The 25,966-nt window shown below is 34.3% G+C and overlaps 1 protein-coding gene across 2 annotated transcripts in view; it reads left to right on the forward strand.

Moving 5' to 3' along the window:
• The window catches only part of FILIP1 (filamin A interacting protein 1), a 260,412-nt gene that overhangs the window by 82,741 nt on the left and 151,705 nt on the right, over positions 1 to 25,966 (forward strand). For both annotated transcript variants that reach the window (XM_074310476.1, XM_074310477.1), the window contains exon 2: positions 23,063 to 23,344. In XM_074310476.1, the coding sequence (XP_074166577.1) occupies positions 23,069 to 23,344 (276 nt within the window). In that variant the 5' untranslated portion in view covers positions 23,063 to 23,068. The remainder of the gene's footprint in view (positions 1 to 23,062; positions 23,345 to 25,966) is intronic.

The following is a 25,966-nucleotide window of genomic DNA, read 5'->3' on the forward strand; positions in this document are numbered from 1 at the left end:
CTTTGTGTCAGGGCCAGGGCCTATATATTCCTTAAAAATAAAATAAAATAAAATAAAAGAGGTGCTTAATTTGGTCTTACTCTGAATTATCTGGGATCCTGACATGGTTTTCTATGGGTACGGACCTTGAAGATTTCTTAGGCCAGTGGACTACAAATTTCCAGAATCCTAAACAATTTAGTCTTCTTTGGAGTTTGAAACAGGCAAGTTATGAGCACTGTCTTTCCAATCTCACTGAGAGTGCTCTATTTGAGAGTCAGAGTGACAAAGTTGTATGCTTCAGATGTCCTTGGTTTGTCCCATATGTATACTGGAAATCTTCCATGTTTTGTGCTCTTGGGCTTGTTTTTATTTATTTATTTTTTTTTGGGGGGGGGGAGGAGCACAAGAAGATAATGCATTCTACCTAAAGCCAACAGGCTTCTGATTATTTATTTGCATGAACAAGGACTAGGAAAATGTACTAACCAGTTTCTCTTTGGATTTTTTTGATCATGATTCATCCTGGTGCTCTTTTTTTCATGATTTTTGGTATTAATAAGAAAGCTAAACTGTTATGTACCTGATCATTCCAGTATCTTAACTAGAAATCTGCCTTAATATCTTCAGTGAGGTATCAATTATAGCTAAAAAGACTTTTCAAACTTTTCAAACTTTTTTTTTACACTTTTGAGTCTCAAAATTCACAGGATCAAATATAATTCTTTGCCTTTTTGCTAATTTGAATCTTAGTTTCATGCTTGGTCTGTTATCGTTTTTTCAGTTTTTTTTAATGGATTGTGCCCTGAAGGAAGATGGTCTCACTATTTATTTAATTCATATTTGCTGAATGTTTGCTTTATCAACTGTCAAGCAGAATCTTCCTGGAAAATGAACAGGCTTCTGGCTAGCCTAAGCAGGAATTCTTCTTTCCCCAGTCTTTCATCACTTCTCAAAAGAACCAACTCCAAAACTGACTAAGAATTAGTCATTTCTGTTCTGCTGCTGACAAAAAAGATGCAAATTTGTTGCCAGAAAGGCAAGTACTTTGACCTTTAGGAAACCACACTATAATTTCCAAGTATTCACAGAATCATAGACTTTTAGAGCTAGAAGATATTTCAGAGGCCATCTTGTCCAACCCAAATCTGAATAAGAGACTCGCTGAAGTCGTACCTGATAACCAATCTTGAGTTCTAGTGAGAGAGACCCCACCATCTCTTGAAGTGGTTAATTCCAACTTGTGATAGATACTTCTAATTATTAGGAATGTTTTTTTTCTGTCACCAAGCCTAAATTTTCTACTTTGCTACTTCCACTCATTCCTTCCAAGTTTCCCTCCTTAGGGACCAAAGAGAACAAATCTAATCCTTATTCCAGGTGACAGATCTTTAAATACTTGAAGACAGCACAATGTCCTCCTTAAGTCTTCTTTTTTGCAATTGAAGCAGCTATTTAGCACAGCAGAATGGAGTGATAGAATAAGAAAGATTTTTGAGTTGAAATTTTGACTCAGACCCAAGCTGTATGATAATGGACAAATCATTTAGTCTTTCAGTTTATTCATGTGTAAAATATGGATAATAACAGTACATATCTCAAAGGAATATTATGAGAATAATATATGTATATTACTCTGCAAATCTCAAAACACTAATGCAAACTATTATTATTAATTGTCCTTGGTAGTCTAATAAAGACTATGGACTTATTATTAGAGTAATGTATCAAATGTAACAAATAAAATACATACAATTGCAAACAATTTGCATTGAAATACAATTACCAAAAATTTAAAAAGAAATCCATGGATCCCATGTTAACATCCCTGACCTAGACCCCCTCCAAGATTTCTTCTATATAGCAATATGTATGGATTCAAGTCACTTCTTTCATGAGTGAACAATGAATTTAGCTTTGGGATAGGGATTTCCCCTAGAAATCTCAGACAATAATAACTGAGTCTTATGATCCCAAGCAGATCTTGTTTTTGCCCAAACTCCTCCAACTCACCATTCCATCCACACTCTACTGGTCTTTAAGAGTAACTGAAGAATAACTATTCCCCAAGAACTGTAACTTTGGACTCTTCCAAAGTGAAAATTCACTTCTGAAGATCTACCAAAATACTGTTTAAAGACCAGACACATGCTGAGGATATGTAATGTTTATTTTAAAAAAAGCTTCAGAACAGTATGAATGAAGAGAACATGGCATGTCTAGTTATGCTTTTAATGTTTTGCATTTTACTGGAGAACTCACTTGCCTAAAATTGCCTCTAAGCAAATGCGTGTCTTGAAAGGGTTAATTTCAGATGTTTTTGAAGGATAGGATGACCTCACTGCTTCACACTGCTGGAGGAAGAGTGAAATATAGCCCAGATAGCCCCATCTGTGCATTGAAGATGACTTCATATGTTCTAATTGCTTGCAGATATGGAAACTACATTCAGGTGTCTTTTCCAATGACTTGATTTTGTAAAAAATAAAAATCCCTGAGATGTTTCCGAACTTGAAAAGGAAAGATTCCTAATGGTAGTAACATAAAGAACTCAAGTTTGTCCCTGTTTTAAACTCCTAATTTCTGCTTCTCTGAATTGATCCTTGCTACTGTTCCATAGATTAGATAAGTGCAAGAGATGGGGACTAAATTATAAGAAGGATTTTTTTTTGGGGGGGACAGTGTGAAGAATTGGTGAAGAAATTCCTTTTACCAATACAGAGTAATACATGCTCTACAATTGATAATCAGAGAGTTGATAATGGACATTGAGAAAACAAATTACTTGTTGGGGATCATATACCAACACAGAGGTGGATTGTGAACCCATCTTCCTCTCTCTGGAACCAATTGTTCAGTATATTATATTATCTGATATGACAGAGATACCCTAAAAACTGAAAAACCTTTTTGCATTATCCCATAATCTCTGAATGTGACTTGATCTAAATATTCTCTCAAATGATCAAAAAATGTTGCTAGTTAACTCCATATGAGAAATAAAATGGCATAGTTAAAATAATGAAATTAACTTGGAGTCAGAAAAACTTGAGTTTAACCCTAATTCTATTAATTACTACTCATGTGATCTTGTATAAAATCATGTTAGGTGAATGACATAGTGGATAAAGTACAGAGCCTGGAATCATAAAGACCTAAGTTCAAATGGAGTCTCCGATGCTTCCTGGTTGTGTGACTATGGGCAAGACACTTAACCTTCACCTGCTTCAGTTTTCTCAAATATTAAATGAGGTAATAAAATCTTCATTCCAGGATTTTTGTGAGGATCAAATGAGATAATATTTGTAAAGCTTTTAGCACAATGCTTGGCACATAGTAGGTGTTTAATAAATACATGTTTGCTTCCCTTCTTTCTCTTTGGACCTTAGTTTTCTGTTCCATAAAATTAGCGGCTTGGAATGGCTGACTTCTGTTATCCTTTTCAGCTCTAAATCTTTGATCTGATATATTCTATGAAGACCTTAAATGCTTGTTATATCAATAAACAAGTATCAATACAACTGCAAAAAGCTGGAGGTAGAGGGAAAGTCAGAGAAAATAAATTCTGGTGGTAACCTAATGGAAGACTGGCAACAAGTTATTGCATAAACAGCAATGAACTAAAAGTTTCCATAAGCACCCCTAATGCCTCTATGAGTATACTTTGATTTTTAAAAAATCACAAATGAATATTATGCTTTGTTAAAAAACATTTTCTGAATCTATTGAGTTAATCATGATTTTGGATGCTTTTGTTTTGAAAATGATTAATAATATTGATAGTTCTTTTCTTAATGTTGAGCTATCCCTGTATTTCTAGCATAACTCCAACATTGTCATAATGAATGGTTTCTTGGGTGAATTGCTATATTTTATTAAAAAATTTTTGAATTAATATTGATGTTGATTTTGACCCATAGCTATCCTACTATATTTTATTCTTTCTTGGTGTACTACTAAGTTTATCTCATACAAGAAGTATGGAGGAATGCTTTCTTTCTCAATTTTTGAGAACAATTTATATGCCAACTTAGTATCATTCTCTCTCTCTCTCTCTCTTTCTCTCTCTCTCTCTCTCTCTCTCTCTCTCTCTCTCTCTCTCTCTCTCTCTCTCTCTCTCTCTCTCTCTTTTGCTGAGGCAATTGGGGTTAAGTGACTTGCCCAGGGTCACACAGGCAGGAAATGTTAAGTGTCTGAGGTCAGATTTAAACTTAGGTCCTCCTGACTTCAGGGCCAGTGCTCAACTTATTGCACCACCTAGCTGCCCCCATTCCATTTCTTTCAAGCTTTTAGAGGTGTTTTATAGGTCTGCAATTCTAGGATTATGTAAACATTTTCTTGTCCTTATATTTCATAAAAAAATTTGCCTTTCAACATTGTTGAGTTTAGTGGAAAAATAAATTTGACCTTAGAGACCAAAGATCCCAGTTTGATACTTTATGGCTGCAGAATTCTTAGAAAGTTTCTTAGCCTCACTTTCCTCATGTATAAAATGGCAATGATACACCTCTAACTCACAGAGTTACTATGAAGAAAGTCTTATGTAAACATAAAAACATAATAAGAGTGTAAGTTGTTCTTAATCTTTAGAGCTTGGGGTCCTAGATGTTCTACTTTATTACAATAGTCAATTAGCATTCTAGGTTCTGTCAGGTACCTTCAACCTGAGTTAGCCTATTTGTGAAGATGATTTTAATGGGATCTTGCCACAATACATGCAATAGCTTCTTGGAGCTACAGGTGAGAGCTAGGTGACATGGGAGTCCTAGAAAGGACTCAGTAAGTCCTCATACCAGGTGCTAGTCTCCTCTGAATATTTCTTGAGGTTGCCTGACAGACCACAAACCTGTCAGTGAGTTAGGGGAATATTTATCTCAAGCCCATAAGAACTTCCCTCAGGTTAAATAGGTGGAAGAGAACAATTTTTTTCCAATGTCCATGAAGGCAGCTGAAGCAGGTACCATGGACCACTTTATCCATTGCATCCCAGGCCATCATTAGTCATCCTGACTTTAGTTTTGCCACAGGGCTGCAATGATTCTGGAAGAGAAGAGTGAGGCTGATGACAGTACAAAACTGCCTCTCTTAAATCCAGTTTCACACACAAGTCAAGACATCATCCTGTGATGTCACTGGTCCTTTAGAAAAGCAAAGGATGAACAACTTCATGGTCTCATTATATAGCAAGAATACTATCTTCTTTTTTTTTAACTAAGTCTCTAAGTCAGTGAAATAAATACTCTGGATGATCCCAGTTTAGTGGATTCTAAAGCTGACAATGAGCTATTACTTAAAAATCAACTTAAGTTGGAGAGAATCATTCTTTGAAGAAAGTATGGAATATAGTTACTATGTAGATGACCTTGGTCAAGGTATTTAACCCCAACAAACTGTTGTTCTCTTTTATATAAACTGAATACATGACCTCCGAGGTTCTTTCTGGCCCTATCTCAATATATATGATTCTATATGTTCATGTATCTTTTACCAATGAAAAATTATAGTAAAAAATAGACTTCATATTCATTTTTCCCTTCATCATTTCAGTTGGCTCATTGTGAATCTTCTCTGATTCTGTTGTTATCATCCTTGGGATTTATCAACATCCACTACAATATTTCAATTGATTTTTAATCCAATTGGATGTCAGTATTCTCTCCTGGCTTAACTTCCTCTCCAGTTCAATTCTCTTCTTGGCCTCTCTTAAGGTTGAAAATCTCCCTTACATTCTCTTACCATTGTCAACATACCAATGGAGCACTTTGGTCATTTATTGGTTAACCCTTTTCTTATTACATAATTGGTCCTTCTTTTTAGATTTTTAAAAAATTATATTCTTTACCCTATTTCTCCTACAAAATTCTATATTTGTAATATTTTACAACCTACTTATATGCATCATATCCCTCTCAATTGCCATTGTGTGATTGTCTATTTAATTTCTTTGGAAATTAAAATTTTCTGTGACTTGAAAGTTTATATTACCATAAAAATGGACATTTTATGATAAAAATTGGAGAAGATGTAGGAAAATTGCATCACTAATGCATTGTTGGTGGGGTTGTGAACTGATCCAACTATTCTAGAGAACAACTTGAAACTAAAGCCAAAGATCTATAAAATTATGCATACTCCTTAATCCAGCTATATCACTACTAGATCTGTATCCCAAAGAGATCATAAAAAAGGGAAAAGGACTCACGTGTAAAAAAAATATTTATAGCAACTCTTTTTGTAGTCACAAAGAATTGGAAGTTGAAGGGAAGCTCATCAACTGATGGTTGAACAAGTCACTATTATTCTATAAGAAATGATGATAGATGGATTTCAGAAAAACCTGGAAGGATTTACATAAACTGATGCTGAGCGAAGTGAGTAGAACCAGGAGAATATTATACATTGTAATAGCAACATTATGTGATGATCAACTATGATAGGCTTAGCAATGATCCAAGACAATTCCAAGGGACTCATGAAGGAAAATGTTGACCACATCCAGAGAAAGAACTATGGAGTCTGAATATAGATTGAAGCAAATTGTTATTTTTTGTTTCCTGTCTCATGATTTTTCTCTTTTCTTCTGAGTTTTCTTTTACAACATGACTAATGTGGAAATATGTTTAACATGATTGTAGATGTATGACCTATATCAAATTGCTTGCTGTTGTAGGGAGGAAGGAAGAAAAGAAGGGAGGGAGAAAAATTTGGAGTTTAAAATCTTACAAACTTGAATATTGAAAACAATCATTATATGTAATTGGAAAAATATTATTAAGTTAAAATAAAAAAAGACCTTACACATTTTTAAAAATGGGCCTTCATTTCAAGGTTAAGCCTTGGTGCCAGTTAGAAGAGTTTTCAGCTTCCCCAAGGCACCCAACTCATTCTTCATAGCTTGTTCAATTCTTTCAAGTAGGATAGCATGAAATATACCCATCATGGTTTTAAACATGTGTGATAATGCTTTTCCATTTTATTTTAAGAGACATTATCTTGTTCATCCTCTTTTACATTGTACTAGAATGTGGGTGCCTTCAGGGGACAATCTATAGTAACCCTAAAAAAAAGTCTTCTTCTCTAGATCATAATAAAAGGCTCAGAAATTTCTTATTTTCCCTAAATGCAAAATCATTATTCAGGTGAGTCTGTCCCAGTAGAGTCAGTAGTTTTCATTTTAGAAGTATTTTGACCATCATGAGATTTTAATATATAGAAATAAGGTTATAAATGAAAAGGGGTTAAAGAAAATGAGTCTAGTTTTAGGAACATTTAGGAATGGCATGTACAATCAGAATGTAGGATAGCTTCCCAGGGGAAGCTATGAAAACTCCATGAGTTGGGATATTTATAACTAGACTCAACTAAGGAATAAAAATATGCAAAAGGGAATGAACCATTTTGCATTGGCAGAAAATAAACTGGCTGACCTCATTGATCTTTTGCATTTCAAAGTTCTGCAAGCATATGAAAAAAAAAGGACAAATATTTTTTTTCTCATTGAAAATACTAACAACTTGTATATTATGACTTCTGCAGAAAAGAAAAAGCTGTTACTACTGAGACACTATACCAGAAGTCCTATTGAAAGCAAGCCCCTCTTCAAGTCTATTCTACAATTAATTGAACTTATTGGAATTACATTTTAAAAGGAAGCATATAATATAGATAGTACATAGAAAGAGATAGATATAGGTATTCCTTGAAAAACAAACTTCCCAGGTTGTTTACTTATTTCCCATGACCTACTATTCCTCTACTCCAACTCTTTACACTCAGAGATGGATATAGTATCTTGATCTTTCTGTCACCTATCAATGTTCCATTTTCATTTTCATGAGCTCTTAAATTCTTTATTTGATCATAATTTTTTATCATTCTATTTTGTTGTGGTATTTCCTTTGCCATATAGATATGCATGTATGTGTATATGTGTATATACACATGTATGTATATATGTATATGTCTTATGAGCCCTAACTAATTTTTTGACTTCTCTGATCTCAATCCCTCTCTACCCTTTATCTAATAATGAACCAGTTCAATTCTATATTATCATGTACTTTTAAGCTTTCTGCACCTTTATCTATTATCAATCATGCCCCACCCAAATCTGTACTCTCATCATCTAATACTTTGATTTCTATTCTCTTACTGAACAGCTAGATAAAGATAGAGAAAAATTTAAAAAAACCTGCTCTCTAGGTCTAATACAAATTTACGTTATATAATTTTAACTGGGCTCTCACATGCAATCCCACTACATATCCATAATTAATTCCTGATCCCAACTAATTTAAGGGCTCTTCCAAATCTTGTCATCCTGTTTGAATACCCCATGATTGTCCCTTTTCCTACCTTCTTAACTGAGAATTTTGACTTATATTTCACTAAAAAAAATAGACCTTTCATCTGAAGCTCCCTCTTTTCCCCCCTCTTCATTTCATTTCACTTGGATGCTTTACACCACTATCTCCTTTATCCATGTCTAACATGAAGAGGTGACACTACTCCCAGCCAAGGGAAACCAAAACATTCACAAGGTATCCCATTCTAATCTATTTCCAGCAAATAACAGATTAATCTCTCTAGCATCCCTATCTTATTATTCTTCAATCTTCTCATGTCTTCTATTTTACTGTTGCCAAAAAGCATTTTCTTGTCTTGTTCAATCTTAAAACAAAATATCTGTCACTTGATCTTTTCATTGTTTCTAGGTATCTTCTATATATTTTCTCCTTTTTTAAGGATAAACTCTTTGAGAAGGTTATTTACAATTGATGTCTCTCTTTCCTTTCTTTTTACTTTCTTCTAAATCCTCAAAAGTCTGACTTTCAATCTCATCATCCAACTGAACATCTCTCCAATGTTACAAACATTTTCTTTATTGCCAAATACAATAAGCTTTTCTCAATCTTCATTCTTCTTTAGCTCTTGTCAATCCCTGACACTGTCAATCATCCTCTTTTCCTTAATGATCTCTTCTCTTTAGATTTTTGTGATAGTGCTCCTTTCTGGTTCTCCTACTAGTCAGACAATTCTTATTTCCTTTATTGAATTTTTTGTGTAGATCATGTCTGTTAACTCTGAGTGACTCCTAAAGCTCTGTCCTAGGTACTCTCCTTTTCTCCTTCTAAACTGTATTTCTTGGTGATTACATTGGCTCCCATGGATTCAGTTATCATTTCTCTGTAGGAATTCTTCATTCAATTTATCAAGCCTAAACTCTTTCCTTACCTCCAATCTCATATCCAACTGTCTACTGGATATCTCAAATTGAATGTCTTAGAGGCATCTTAAACTCAATATGTCTGAAATTGAACTCATTATCATTCCTCTAAACCTTCCTCACTTCTTAATTTCTGCATTGGCATCTCTATTTTCCCAGCTTACAACATGGGATTCATCTTCAACTCTCATCCACCATATCCAATCTTCTGTCAAGTCTTGTCAATTATTCTTTAGCAACATTTTTTCTATACACTCCTTTCTCTCCTCCATTATTACTAACTCCCTAGATAAGGTCTTCATCATCTCGCATCGAACAATTGCAATTTCCTTCTGGTGGTTTTTCATGACTCAATACACTCTACACTCCAATATCTTTTCCACTCAACTACTAAAGTGATATTTCTAAAATTCATGTCTGACCACATCAATCCCTCCCCTGTCCTTTATTCAATTAGCTCCAGTGACTTGCTCAGTTTGCTTTTTAAATTCATTCATAATTTAGTTCCTTTCTAGTTTTCCAATCTTTTTAAACTTTACTTCCCCCCTTGTATTCTGCAATCCAGTGAAACTGGTCTGTTCCTTGCACAATATATTCCATCTCCTCATTCCTTATTCAGTACATTTTCACTGGTTATCTCCCATGCCTGGAATGCTCTCCTTGTCAGTTTTTGCTTCCTCGGTTTCTTCAAATTCCAACTAAAATGCTATTTTCTGCAAGAAGCCTTTTCTAGTTCTCTTTAATGCTAATGTCTTTTCTCTGTAATTATAATAGTCATACTTTTCTTATAATGCATTGATATTCTCTTACTTTCATGTCTTACAGCTTGTTTAGCAATTCATTGATGAGCATCTATTTTTCCCCAATTCTTTTTCACAATAAAAAGTGCTAATATAAATACTTTGATTTATATATTGGGTCTTTCTTATTTTTATTTCATCATTGTCCTCCTTGTTGTATATGACTAGCAAAGTTATCTCAGATATAAGGAATACAGATATTTTAGACCTTTTCTTAGCAAAATTCCAAAATACTTTCTAGAATTTTTGGAGCAATTAATAGCTTCACCAATAGTAATTAGTGTATTTGTCTTTCCATAAGAAAGATTATCTCACCCAAACCCCTTATTTTCCAAATTTAGAAATTCATGTTTAATAAGGCAATATGATTAGCTCAACACCCATAGTTAGTTGTATCTAAATGCATTTTTAATCATTTAAATCATAGGAAAAACACTCAGAGGATAGGCTTTTTGAAAGGAATTTTGATCTTTTTAAACCAATCATCCTCTAATTTATCATTTGTATAAATCCCATCCCTCTTCCTAATATGTCAAGACTATTTAAAATTATATAGTATGTATTTATGACATGATTGAACAAGTTTAAAAATAATAGCTAGGATTTTAAGGTTCATGAAGTCTGACTAATATTATCCAAATTTATTCTAAGTACAATTCTAAGAGGAGGTAGATATTATTATCTTTATTTTACAGATTAGGAAACTGAGACAGACTGAGATTAGGTTGATTTGATTCCCGGTCAGGGAACCAAATGATGAGATCAAGGGACCAAATGATGGTGGTGGCAGTGCAGAGAGTTGTGGGAACCCCTCTTTGGTCGGTGCAGGTCCAACATGAAAGAATGCACGAACCCGAAATATTAGACTGGCAAAAGGAAGTTTATTGGCACTGAGAAATCAGCTTTTGTTAGGAGACTGACTTCTTCAGTGTCAAGGTCCTGACAGAGACATAAAGATCTTAGCAGAGAAAGGTCTGGAAGAGAGATAGTGGGGTTAATGCTGAAAAGAGAATGTCTTCACCACAGGCAGGGGTCCTGGAAGGCAGCTATGCCAAAGAGAGATCCCTTGGCATGGCATGATTCCTGCTTTTAGGCCTCTGCCAAGAAATGAGCTCAAAATTGTCCTTTAAATAGAAAATCTGAAACTGAAGTTTCAATTGAATGCAATGCCACTATCCCCAGACCTAGATTTCCAGTTGAATGAGACCACTTACTGGGAGTGGTCCTGAGCCAATTTTCAGCTCAATAGAGATAGATATCAGGTCTGGATCTCCAGCTAAATGAGACCACTTAAATTTGAGCTAAGTAGGGAGTGGTCCTGGGCCAATCTTAATGAAATTACTTAACTTTCCCAAGGGTGTCAGAAGAGTTTCAGGGCTTACCCCAAAAGTTTCAAGGAGAACAGTTACAGGATTCCCCCATAGAGGTGACTTGCCTAGGAATCTCAGAGAGGATTTGAACCTTAGATCTTCCTAGCATTCTATCCACTGTGCCACCTAGCTCTCAAAATTGTTATAACCTCTACCAAAAAACAAAAACAAAAACAACAACAAAAAAATCAACATGAAATACACTCCAAAATCAACCAAAAAATGAGTACTAGCCACATTATAAGCTTCTATGCACAGGACATAGCACTGCATTTATTTATTTGTTTGTTCCTCTATTTATATTGTAAAATTTTTGAAAATTGAGTTTTTGTTTTTTTTCTCATCCCTCTTCTACTCATTTAGAAGACAAACAAAATTTTGTCAATTATATATATGAAATTATGCAAAACATATTTCCACATTAGCCATGTTGTACCAAAAAAAACCAATAAAAAGCAAGAAAATAAAGCTACTGGGGATCACTCCCAAGCTGTCAACTAGTTAGTCTCCTATGCCAACATCAACATATCCCTCCATTCCCAAGAGGCCAAAGGTGAACTCAGTGAGAGAAGTCCCCTAATGAAAAGTTCTATTGGTTAGACCATCTATAGAATGAGTGGGAAATTGGGGTGGGGTAGAGGAAATTTATTAAGTACTTAGTATTTGCCAACTAGTGACTAAGCCTGGGGTGGGGAGAATATGGAAATGAAAGATAGATCCTGCCCTCAAGCATATTCTAATCAAGAAAACCATGCATTCTCCATCAACTCAATTTGTCCTAGGTCCAATTATTTCTAGTCATTGTTCTGGATATTTTTAAAACCAAGTACAGAAAAGAAGTGATAATATGGTTTGGTTCTACCTGACTTCACAATGTTTTCTGATACCTCTGCTAAATACAAATCTCCAAATATGAGTTGACAAGATAGAAGCCAATAGTTTTGATTAAAATACGTCTTGCTCTTTTTACACTTAACACTTTAGTTGCCTTTGTTAAAGATACAACATCAAGCAACAAAATAGCATATGAATGCCTTGGTAAGTCTGAGCAGGAAGGATGATTAAATCTCTCATTATCTAATTCCAGTGATGCTGCAGATGTAGCAACATGTTCTAGTAATGCCTGCATTTTTCAGAAGCATCAGAGGGGATAGAGTGCAATAGATAGAAGAGATATGCAATAACATTTGTTCTTTTCATCTTTTCTCATTTTAATGCTCAGCACGTTTTACATTAGGATCTCCTAATCTTCTGAAAAGGGACAATAAATGTATTTCATTAAATGTGTCTACACAATTTGGTTCTGAAAAAAATGTATTGCCTTCTTCAAAAAAAAAAAAAAATTGTGGAATAGGAAGTAAAAATCTTTGGCATAAATTTTCAATTAGCTTGTAACTTTATCATCCTGTAACTTTTTTAGGGAATACCTATTCATTCCCTGATGGAAGACCACATGGAGGAAGTTGATACATTCTGTCCCATTGGAATGTTCTATTATTTCTGAATACCAAATCCACAAGCAGGAAAATCAATTATTAAGAAGCTGGTAAAGTGCCACATTCTTCCTCCACTACCTGCATGTAGCTTTGATTAGTACAATAGACAGGATCTGGCTAACCCTGATTTTTTTTTTTTTTTTTTTTAAAGATGGCCTTTGTTCTTTTCTAGGAATCTTTTCAACAAATAAGGTGTTTTGTTGTTGTTGTGTTTTTTTTTTAATTTCAATTCAGTTTATACATCCTGTTTTTGTCTTTTCTTTCCCTAAGAATTGGCCACATTACTTATTAAGCATGGTTTCTATACACTTAAGCATTTTAAAAGTTCTTTAGCATCAGGTTAAATATTCATGGGATTTAATTTTTTTCCTAATATTCTGATGACAACTACTCACTTTTTGGATCTTACATGAGCACCTATGGCAAAGTATTTGCATTTGATTCCTTGATTATCCAAAGTGAGGAAGCTTAGTCTGTCTACATTTGGCAAATAGTTGTCAATATTACCATGTTGCTTAGCCAGGGAAAAGTTACTTTTCTTTATTGATTATTTGTCTTGTTGAACAGAACTCTAAAAAAGAAGATAGAAAACAATCTCTAAAGGACTCTAAAAACCAGGAAAAAAAAAAAAAAGCTGACTAGTCAAATCCAGCAACAAACACTTGCTAGCTATATGGTTCTGGACAAGTCACTTAATCTCAGTCTGTCTCAATTTCCTCATCTATAAAAAGGGGATAATAATGATGCTTAACTTCTGGGGTTTTGTGAGGATAAAATTAAATATTTGTCAAATGCTTTTCAAACCTTAAGGTGCTTTCTAAATGCTATCTATTATAATTATTATTCTTGCCATTATTATATGTGATCTACCTTGCAAACTTCCCAATAATAATACAAACATGTCAATTTTAGAGAATAGTGTTTAGTGGTAGAATTGGATTTCTTTAAGAAGCTCTTACCCTACTATATATTGTTTAATTCTGTTTTTAAATATTCTATAATTGTATATGACTTCATATATAAAGAGAATAAATGATAGTCTACATGAAATAATTTGAACATTGCTAGGAGACCTAGCTAGCTTGGTATAGAATAAATAAAACCAGAGTTGAAGTAAAGAATCCCAGAATTGAATACTGACCGCCACTTAGTATGCATCTTTCAGTCTCAGTTTCCATAAAATGGGTGCATTTGTTTTATTAATCTAACAATAAATCTCTTGTAAAAAGTCAAATATTGTGTGGATATAAACTCTGAAATCTTTTAGATAGCATTCGTCTCAGGGACTTCACTAAAAGAACAATATCTGGTTCATTATTGCTGCTAAACCGAGTTTATTCTGGATATAGTTTATGGATAGTGTATGTCTTGTTTTCACAAATGTGGTAATGATGTTTCTAGCTCTCAAGTTGACAATATAATAAAGACATTTCAGGAAAAGGACAGTCTATATTTCACACTTAGAAAATTCAGAAGCAACAGATGCAAAAACACATAAAGCTCTCACTATAACCAATAAGTAACATGTAAAATTCTTTATCTCCTCTGATGCCATTTTCCCCCTAGGATGTCAGAATTCTTCCATGAGTAACACTCTGTGGTTTGGTTTCTTTTAGAAAGGAAACTTAAAGTAGGGTTGCTACTGGGGCAGCACCCCAACATTTCATTGAGTCTCTATTTCCTACAGGGTCCTACATGGTCCCTCCTCATCCTAAGAGGAGTCTTTGATCTGAACTCTTGCTGAAGGATAACTCAGACGTTGAAGAAGGTGCATCTCACATCTTTACTGTTCTGCCACAACTGCAGATTCAGTAAGAACAGATGATGATGGCATAATTTCCAATGCCATCTAATTCCTTTTTAATTTTCCATTTACAGAAGTCACATGGATAATCCTTTTCTCTCTCCAAAAGCCATGTTGTTCAGAAAATCTCCTAATGTCTCTATGAAACCAAATTTACAAGTTCTTGAATTTGGGCTTAACCTCCCACTGCCTTGGATGTTGCCATGTCTTGAACTAAAAGAATTGACTTTTTACATCTCTGTCTTTGTCCAAAACAGGACCCAGAAAAAATGAAGGAAAGTAGCAAGGAACTCTCCTTAAACATCATAGGAAATTATATGCAGTTCCCATGTGCTTTTTCCCTAAGACCGCCATTAATAGCTTTTAGTATTGGAGGAAAACAATTAACATATATAGGCTTTATCTCAAGAACCTAGGGCCATAATCTTACTTATATAGTCCAGAACAAAGGGATAACTTCTCTTTAAGAGTCCCTCCTACTAAGTGTTAGAACTAACCAATTCACTTGAGATTGGGTAGCAGATCTGTTCAATGAAATGTAATTAGGAGTTAATTTTTTTTCTTCCTGTATTTCCAAATGTCTTAGAAGGAAGTTCACTGGCACATAAATTCATTAAATTTATTTGATAATTCTAGAACCTTAGATATTATTAAATGATTATTTTAAATCATCTTGGACAAAGTACAGCAAGACTACCAATCAATCAACAAGTCTGTATTATGTACCTACTATGTCCTAGGCACAGTATGAGTTACTGGGGAAGCAAAGACAAAGATAACACAGTCTCTGCCCCCAAGGAACTTACCTTATTCAAAAGGGTATATAACATGTACATAGATTTTATCTAACATGTATGTAGATTAATATAAGAAGCATAAAAACTAGCAAAAAGTAATTTCAAAAATTCTGGAGAAAGCTACAGACTATTTATATATATATATATATATATATTTGGGGGTGATATGCACAAAGATGTAATTGAACCCATAAGACCTGATGAGATCATTTCTTCTAGGGTATGGAAGGGAGTGGGAATAGAGATAGGAAGAGAGTGGAATAAGAAAAGATTTATGTATGAGATAATGGTTGGACATAGTATTGGTGATGGAAACTGGAGATAGAAGGAGCTGGGTATTCTGTATGAGTTTCTGGGGTAGTCAAAGTGATCCTGTAACTAGTGTCAACTGTTTATTTTCTTTGTAAGATTAGGTATACTCAGAAGATGCCCTATACAGAAAGCCAACACTATCCTTCCAATTTCTGAGTCTATGGAAGCTCATGTCTTCTAGTACTTTTGTTGTTCTTAGGTTTCAGGCACTCCAAAGGATCTTAGATGTATGTGAATCCTAACTCTGTCTACTATCTGCCAAAAAAAATTTAAGCAAGTTGTTTACACCTTAATGAAGTGGGGAGAGGGTTGGGATTAAATGATCTATCAAGCTCTTTCTCTTTTCTAATCTATCAATCTATGATGTTTTATAGTTGTATAATGTTAGTTGTTAGTGAGGATACTATGCTATTAGGTCTCTGGGGGGGTGCTGTCACTAAATTCAGACTTTTTATTAGATTTGAGCCTTGTGATTAAATGTCAGGGAAAGAGTCACACTCAGAAGTGGAGAATTTGTGGAGCACTCATCTCCCAAGCCCTGAATCCCTGGGATTACAGGCCTTCCAATACTTTTCATCCTCTTAGACCTTGGTGTTTCTTGCAAGCAAGATGTCACTCTCCTTCACTTCAAATTACTTCATGTCCTGAAGTGGCAACAGACATTGTTATATAGCAATATATATTATGTATATATGTATATAGCTGAAACAATATGTCATATAACAATAACAATGTTATATAACATCCTACGAGAATTTCTGCCTATTGTGCCCTGAAATTTTCATGCCTCAGCTCCTTTAGTGACATTTTCTCCAAGACATACTTAAACTCCATAACCTTCACTGGTACTAATTGTGAGACATTGCCACAACTGCAGACTCAGTAAGAAAAACAGTTGATAGTGATTAAACATATTAGATATTAAATCAGAAACTCTACCTGAAGAGACCAAAGAAGGGATATAGTACTGTCTTTTTGACTATTAAGTGGCTAAATACAGATTTTTAAAGTTAATGATGTTAAGCATGACTTATACTTAGGATCTTACACAGAGAAATTATGAACACTTTAAGTTAACAGAAAACACTGTGAAGAAAAGTTGGTCACTTGATAATAGTCTCTCCAGATATTATAGTGTCATGGAAGCTATGTGGTGAAGTCGAAAGGACAGTGATGAGTTACAAGACCAAGGTGTGATTATGACAATACTTTTAAGGAAAGACTTAGAGAAACAGAGGAGCAGAATGGTGTCATTCCCTGGAGGAAAAGTAGGGAAAAAATTACTTTAGAGAAAAGTTATTAAGTTTATTGCTTTCTATGTCTCTCCATATATGAATTATGGAGCCAGGATAGATACACCCTGTTGAACTTATTGAAGAAATAAAAATAGGAAATTGGTTGATTTCCAAAGAAATAGATAGCTAAAATCCACATGCATGTGGCAAAGAAAAATTAATATGGAATATTTATGGGACATTGAAAAAATGTTTGCAAAGACCAAAATAACTTCATCTATTTACTGATTTTAGGGGATGGGGAATAGGGACTCTACCAATGATTTCATTAGTATACCAATTTCTAGACGAGAGAACTTTCTCTTTCATTGAAGATCGGTGCTTTCTATAATACATAGTCTTAGAGAATTACCAAGGAGAGTTAAAGTGATTGGCTTAGGGTTATATAGCCAGCAAATATCAGGTCTTCCTGCCTCCAAGGTCAGTTCATTTTTTTTTTTTTCTTAGCACAAAGCATTTTAGGCTTATTTAAATAAAAATTATAATTTATATAAGACTTTTTCTTTAAACAAACAAGATTTACTTTTTTAAAAAAATTTTAATAGTTTTTATTTACCAGATATATGCATGGGTAATTTTACAACATTGACAGTTGACAAACCTTTTGTTCTAATTTTTCCTCTCCTCCCTCCCCCAAGATGGCAGGTTGACCAATACATGTTAAATATGTTAAAGTATAAATTAAATACAATATATGTATACATGTCCAAACAGTTGTTTTGCTGTACAAAAAGAATCAGACTTTGAAATAGTGTACAATTAGCCTGTGAAGGAAATCCAAAATGCAGGTGGACAAAACTAGAGGGACTGGAAATTCTATTTAGTGGTTCATAGTCATCTCCCAGAGTTCTTTTACTGGGTGTAACTGGTTCAGTTCATTACTGTTTTATTGAAACTGATTTGGTTCATCTCATTGTTGCAAATGGCCACATCCATCAGAATTGATCATCATATAGTATTGTTGTTGAAATATATAATGATCTCCTGGTCCTACTCATTTCACTCAGCATCAGTTCATGTAAGTCTCTCCAGGCCTTTCTGAAATCATCCTATTGGTCATTTCTTACAGAACAATAATATTCCATAATATTTATATACCACGATTTATTCAGCCGTTCTCCAAGTGATGGGCATCCATTCAGTTTCCAGTTTCTGGCCACTACAAAAAGGGCTGCCACAAACATTCTTGTACATTCAGGTCCCTTTCCCTTCTTTAAGATCTCTTTGGGATATAAGCCCAGTAGTAACACTGCTGGGTCAAAGGGTATGCACAGTTTGATAACTTTTTGAGCATAGTTCCAAATTGCTCTCCAGAATGGCTGGATGTATTCATAATTCCACCAACAATGTATCAGTGTCCCTGTTTTCCCACATCCCCTCCAACATTCTGCATTACCTTTCCCTGTCATTCTAGTCAGTCTGACAGGTGTGTAGTGGTATCTCAGAGTTGCCTTAATTTTCATTTCTCTGATTAATAATGACTTGGAGCATCTTTTCATATGGCTAGAAATAGTTTCAATTTCTTCATCTGAGAATTGTCTGTTCATATTCTTTGACCATTTATCAATTGGAGATTGGCTTGATTTCTTATAAATTAGAGTCAATTTTCTATATATTTTGGAAATGAGGTCTTTGTCAGAGCCTTTGACTGTAAAAATGTTTTCCCAGTTTATTGTTTCCCTTCTAATCTTATCAGCATTAGTTTCGTTTGTACAAAAACTTTGATGTAATCAAAGTTTTCTACTTTGTGATCAATAATGATCTCTAGTTTTTCTTTGGACATAAATTCATTCCTCTTCCACAGGTCTGAGAGGTAAACTATCCTATGTTCCTCTAATTTATTTATAATCTCATTTTTTATACCTAAGTAATGAACCCATTTTAACCTGTCAGTTCATTTTTTGAAATAGTAGTTTATTTTTCTAAATATATGTAGAAATAGTTTTCAACATTAATTTTTGTAAAACTTTGTGTTCCACATTTTTCTTCCTCCCTCCCCAAGACAACAAGCAATCTGATATAGGTTAAATACGTGTAATTCTTGTAAACATATTTCCATATTTGTCATATTGTATAAGAAAAATCAGACCAAAAGGGGGAAAAAATTACAAAACCACCCCAGAATACAAACAACAACAATAATATAGGGTGAAAACTCTATGCTTCAATGCACATTCAATCTTTAGTTCTTTCTCTGAATGTGGATGACATGCATCCCAAGTCTTTTGGAATTGTAAGTCTAGTTTTTTATCCACTATGACATACTGCCTCTCTGATTTTAGTTGAATAGAATTTATTTTCTTGTATTCTTCACTGAATGCATGCTAAATTCAGTTAATTCTGAAATGTGTAGAGCATTTTAAAAAGTTACCTATAATATTATTGAAAATAGGCAACATAAATGGAAAGAATGGTGGTCTTGGAATCAGGAAGACTCAGATTCAAATTCTGGCTCTGACACTAATTGTGCTACCTTAAATAAGTCACTCAATCCCTGTAAGCCTTAAACAATACTTTCTAAAGTTTTTCTGCTAATAGGATAATTAAAGTCTGAGTCAGTGGACTAAGTAATCACTCTAATAGGATCACAAATCCTTGAGTATTAATCCTTCACAAAGATATTGTTACAACAACTTTGAAACAGAACTGATATTTAAGCAGATACTTGTATTCTTTTCCACATATATGTGAGTATGTAAATGATTTTGTGTGCTCAAGGCCCAAAAGAAGTAGCAGTAGGTGAAACAAGAAGATTAGGCAAATGTGTGAAACAGATGACTATATATAAAGTAACAATATGATGGTGTGCAAACTGTTGCCTAGATTTTCACCAATGTATGATATACAATGAATCCTTCAAGTCAAAATTTGATCCATCATCACAAAGCAGCTCCAGATCTTCCAGAGAAAATTATTTCAGAGATCAAAGGAATTCCAATATGGGAGAGGTGGAGTCCTAGGGAGTGACTTTTATTGCAGTTTGTGAAGCCCATGTGTCTTTCTTTTGCCATATAACAGGTTATGAATTAAATTTGAATCTTTCTATTCATCATTTTTTTTTTTTTTCTTCTTGAGTCAGCCCTCTTTGCCCACAAACATGCTGTGATGAAACACAGTAGATGTGCTATGAAATTCTCTGGCTTCCATTACAAGGAAATACCTAGGAGAACAATACTTTGTTCACTTGGGAAGGCACATAGGATTGTGAGAACTGTTTTCTGAATGTGCCATAAAAAATGAAGGCAGAGGAGGGAGGGTCAGCATTAACCAGATTTTCTATGATGTTTTGTGTACAATATTTGGGGCCCTTGGGGTTGTCACAGAAACAGAGCTATCAATTCCAAGGACCCAGTTCAGAAAAGGAAGAGAAATGTAGATTTCAATACTTGTAACCAGAATTAAATGGTCCCTATCTGAGAGGAAACATCAAATAATAGTTATTTTTTCTATTATAAACCTGGTACTGTGAAAAGTTTTCCCCTAGGCATTGCATCAGAATGGAGATCTGCTTTCAGATAACATAGCTTTTGTACTTAATCTGGAATGGTTATAGAGGAATACTTTTCATTGTGTTCTAAAACCTAGGGACTTATGGCATATTGTTCTACTTGAAAGCTATTCAATAGTGTAAGTCATTGTATATATAACATTATGGGTTCAGGGGCCCCAATATTTCAATATTCCAATGAATTTGTGATTTTATCTACGCAGATGTTCCTTTCAAGTAAAGTCAAAAAGCATCTATTAACTGATTACTATGTGCCAAACACTGTGCCAAATTCTGGGAATGCACAGAAAGACAATCCCAGGTCACAAGAGTTTGTTTTCCAATTGGGGGAAGGGAAAGACAAGTCATAAAAGTTGGAAAGCAGGGAGTGGAGGTAGAGGAGGAGGAAAAAGCATGATTTAAGGAAAGTTGGGGGAATCAGGAGTAGAGCCAGGAGAGGAATGAAAGCTGGCCAGGGTGCTTTCTTGAAAATGTAGACTGTGAGGGGAACAAGCCAAAGAAATGGGCTAAAGAGGCAGATTATACTTCCAATGTGAAAAGATTGGAATGGAATGAATTTTCCTTATGATTAAGTTGCTGTGGCATTGTAGATAAAATCCAGAAAATTAGGAGAGTATAATGAGTAAGCAATGAAGCCCTTTAGTTATGTAAATCATTTATTTAGTACTTACTCTGCTAAAAGCTGGGGATAGAAAGAAAAGTAAAAGATGATACCTGTTCTCAAGGAGCTTATAGTCTAAGAAGATAACATGCTACATACAACTGTATATATATATATATATATATATATATATATATATATTTTTTTTTTTTTTTTTTTTTTTTTTTTTTTTTCCGTGTCTTCCTGCTTATCTGCCATAGCGGGTCCACTCAACATTCAAAAAAGATTTTCTTCAATTGAAGGAAATGAGTATACTTAGTCTAAAATTCTGGGGTTACATCATAACTATCTTTAAGTACGTGTAAGAGTTGTTATGTAGTGAAGGATGTCATATGGAGGAGTAATGTATAGAAGCTGCAACAGAACTCAATTGAGGTTTGTTTTCAAGACACACATCCTAACAATTAGAATTATTCCAAAAAAAGATGGATTGCATTAAGAGATGATGATTCTCTCTTCTAGGAGATCTTGAAGATATTTGATGAATATTCTATAGTTCTTTTTTATCTATATTGAACTAGATGGCCATTGTGATCCCTTCAAGTTCTCATATTCTGTAACTTTATGATACTGGTTCTCTTGACATTGTCTGAATATTGGTAAAGCATGTAGGTTGTCTATGATTTTTCCCTCACTCTTATAATATGAACAGTCTTTCCTTGAAGTGGAGTAGACATGTCATCTCACATTTTTCTGATAAAGCCCCTTGCATGTTACTCCTGTATCAATCCATCTTTTATATGTAGGTAGTCTGATCTACCAGGAAACTCCTATTTAACTTTGGATTCTATTATTATCTTTATGCTATTTATTCTCAAATCTCTTTATCTAGTCATAATTTCTCTGCTGCTCTCCCTCCAGTCTTATATCTTCTACTGTCTATTGGAATTTCAAAGTGGTTGTTCCATAGGCATCTTAAACTTAAATGGAACTGATTATTTCCCCTTAAATATTCCCATTTTCCTAACATCCCTATCACTGTTAAGAATACCATCATTCTCCTGATTCCCTAGGTTTGCGACTTAGGTGTTTCATCCTTGTTTTCTCACCCTATCTGGAGTGGCTTGCTATTTTCTTCTCCAACTCATTTTTTTAGACAAGGAAACTGAGGCAAACAAGGTTAACTGACTTGCCCAGGGTTACCCAACTAGCAAGTGGTTGAGGTCATATTTTAACTGAGGAAGATGACTTTTCCTTACTCCAGATTTAGCACTCTCTCCATCGTATCACCTAGCTGTCCCATATCTAAGCATAGATATGTGCAAAACAAATGCAAAGGCTCAAGTGTTTTGTTATTAAAGCTTCTCTATTAATGTTTATGCTACTCCAAAGTGGCTTATTTTAAATAGATCTCTGCTCCTCCCAATCCCAGTCCTCCCTTATTTTAGTTTGTATAAATGATCAACTGGAAAATAACAGAAACTGTGGAAAAAAATAATTCCATAACATCATAACTTCCCACCTGCTCACTTCCATATACACAGACTCACATATAAATCATCATACATATTTCTATCTTCCAAGGAGACCTTTCCTGTTCATTCTATCTACTATATATTAATTTTTTTAAATTGGAATACTGAATGTCTATTTAGCTTGGTTCAGAGTCAAAGAGGAAATTTCCTAAAGATGGTTGATATTTTCACTTAAAGCCATAGTTAGAGCAAATGGGGGAAAACTATTTGATGCATCTCATCTGGTAAAGCATCAACTCTGTTCCAGAATACTAAATATTTGGAGTAAAATAATTCTGCACGGTATTCAAATACATGTTTTCTTTGTATATATGTGTGTGTGTGTGTTTTGTATTGTAGGTGGGAATGAGATCCCGAAATCAAGGTGGTGAAAGCTCATCAAATGGGCATTTGTCCTGCCCTCAACCCTCTGCTCTCACCATTGCTGAAGATAAAAACCTTCCAGAAGATGCAAAGAAAAAGAAAAAAGCAAATAAAAAGGAGAGTGATGTCATGGTCTCAGCTACTGTCAAACGACACTTGAAAACATCTGGAGAAAGAGAAGAGGGGAACAAGAAATCTCTAGAGTTATCCAAAGAAGATCTCATCCGACTGCTTAGTATAATGGAGGGAGAATTGCAGGTAAGACTCACTTTTTCTAAGTTATTACTCCTATCTAATAATAAATGAAATATATATGTATTATATATAATGCATAAAATGGAGTAGAGGAGGATTGAGGAACTAGGAAGTTAGAATATTTAAGGAAATAACACTGAAAAAAAAAAAGTGGAGGATGACCTGGGAAAAGCTATAGATAATGATGACCAGGATATAGAATTAGCAATAAATTTATATTGCATGAAAATCAAAAGAAATAAAACTGTTGAATATTGGTAGTAGTGGGAGAGTCTTGAAGTAGCTATGGGGGCAACCAGTAAATCAATAGAAATTTACCATGTATTCTGCTAAGCTTGGAGAGAAAAGGAAAACAAAAATAGTTCCATCCCTTAAGGAATGTGCATTCTAATAAGGGAGACAATATAAAAATAAACATTTACAAGGCACACATGATTTATGTATATCATGTGACCTCAGGAATGGAGTATTCTGATTCTACACCCCAAACAGTAAGTCTGGAGTAGGAACAAAAGTAATCTTGAAAAAGATTACCAAGTATCAATGTCACTTGGAAGAAGCCAACTCCTAATAAGAACAAGAAGATGGAAAGAACAAGAGAGAAAATGATATAAGATGAAATGAAATTTGTAGATTATGGAAAGGTAATACTGAGGACAAAGTAAAATAGGCAAGTAGATCTGAAGTGTAACATTGGGATAGGATTAAGTTAGATGGTGATAAAGACAGAGAAAAATTGAGTTCAGGAAGGAGATTTGCATTTTAGCAGTCAAGGATTCAATATCACAGATACAGAAATAAGAATAAAAGGAATAGGAATATGCTAACCATTTAGTGTTCTGTTGCTATCACAGAATATTTCTTTGAGTAGGGGGGTATTAGATCTGACTTTGGGGTTTCTAAAAAATGTTGGTTCCTTGAAATTTCTTCATGAGGTGAATTCATCCATCATTGGGTCTTAAACTTTTTGCACTTGTGATCCATTTTTGCCTAAGACATTTTTATTTGACTCCGGGTATAGAGGTATATAAAAATAATTATACAAATCAAACATTTACTGATAATTAACTATAATTTTGTAACTCCCACATTCAGCTATAAGACTTCACAGGGAATGTCTCACTAAATTAGGACAAGATTCTGCACATAATTAGTATGAAGTGATTTATTTAATATTACAAAGCAAGTTGCAGATTGATAAAATTTAAGCTCTGCTGATTCCTAGATGGATCTTCATTATCCTTTTCTGACTCTTTTTCTGCCACTGACTGTCTGTCTGTTTTTGCATCTGTCTGTTTCCCCCTCTTTTTTAGCCTTGAACTCTCTCTCTTTAGACCAAAAATTGGGGTCACTAGTAATAATCATGTGGCCACCAAAATTTCTAACTCTTGGCTAATAATATTTCCAAAAGTGAGAAAAGAGAACTTATCTAGACATAAATGAAATTATTGTGTTCAAGTTAAGAACCTGTTGTTATTTTTGCTGTAAATGATGTGAAATCTAGAAAAGAGTAAGCTGAATTATCTTGTTGTCAGCTTATCAGTGATGATTTCACTAGAGATTTTTTTTTTGTGTTCTACATTCTGCACTAGAATAAATATTAATTCAATGCTATCTTTTGTGTAAATATGCATGTGAGTGTACATGTGCACATGCAAAAAAGAGATAAGGAAATCCACAATGAAGGCAGGGAACACTATTTGTTTATATATATATATATATATATATATATATATATATATATATATATATATATATATATATATATATATATATATATATATATATATATATGTATTTGTGTATGTGTATATATACAAAAACACCAATGCAATAATGGAGCTTACCACCATTAGTAATATTGAGAAAATAGTAGGTCAGGAAAAATTACACTGTCATTTTGATGAGAACTAGATAAGGAGTATCTAAATGAAATTAGGTTTAATTGAGGTCTAGTGGCAGGTTCGGGGTACAGGGAGTCAAATAGAGCTCCCCTGCAACCCCTTTGGATTCGGCGCAAGGATAAAGAGTTAAATGAGGTCTAGTAGTGGCTCAAGAGTCCTCTGTAAAGGAATTTACAGACCAGAAAACCTAGATAGATAAAAGAGGTTTATTATGGGATTTGGAAGTAAAGTTTAGTTAGTAAAGTTGAGGGTAGAGATAAAAAGGCACCGGAACTACAGGTCCGGTGGGCAGAAACCCTTGGCATGACCAGCGCAAGGATGCAATGTTTGGGATCTCTATAAAGAATGGACTCTAGTTTTGCCCCTTTTATAATAGGGGTTTTTTTTTTGATAATCTGAAGGGGCTCATGGGTGGAGTCCCAGATTAACTTCTGGCTTGAGTTTCAGCCAGGGTTAGAATTTGAATAGAATTCAATGGGTTTTTAGATAAGGAGGATTCTGTGCTTGGGGTGGGGGTTGGGAAACCTGAGCAGATCATTAGAATGGGGGCTAGGACAGCCCAAATTGGCTCAGATCCGATGCGAGCTGAGAGAGCCTCGATATCTCCCATTGCAATTCAAAAGGGTGCTTTTGATCAGGATTTGTGAATCAAAGGTTAGTCATGGGGGTTGGGAATCAGAAAGGAATCTTAAAGGGACTATAACCCACCTCAATTTCACAT

Source organism: Sminthopsis crassicaudata, chromosome 4 (genome assembly GCF_048593235.1).
Source record: "Sminthopsis crassicaudata isolate SCR6 chromosome 4, ASM4859323v1, whole genome shotgun sequence".
NCBI lineage: Eukaryota > Metazoa > Chordata > Mammalia > Dasyuromorphia > Dasyuridae > Sminthopsis > Sminthopsis crassicaudata.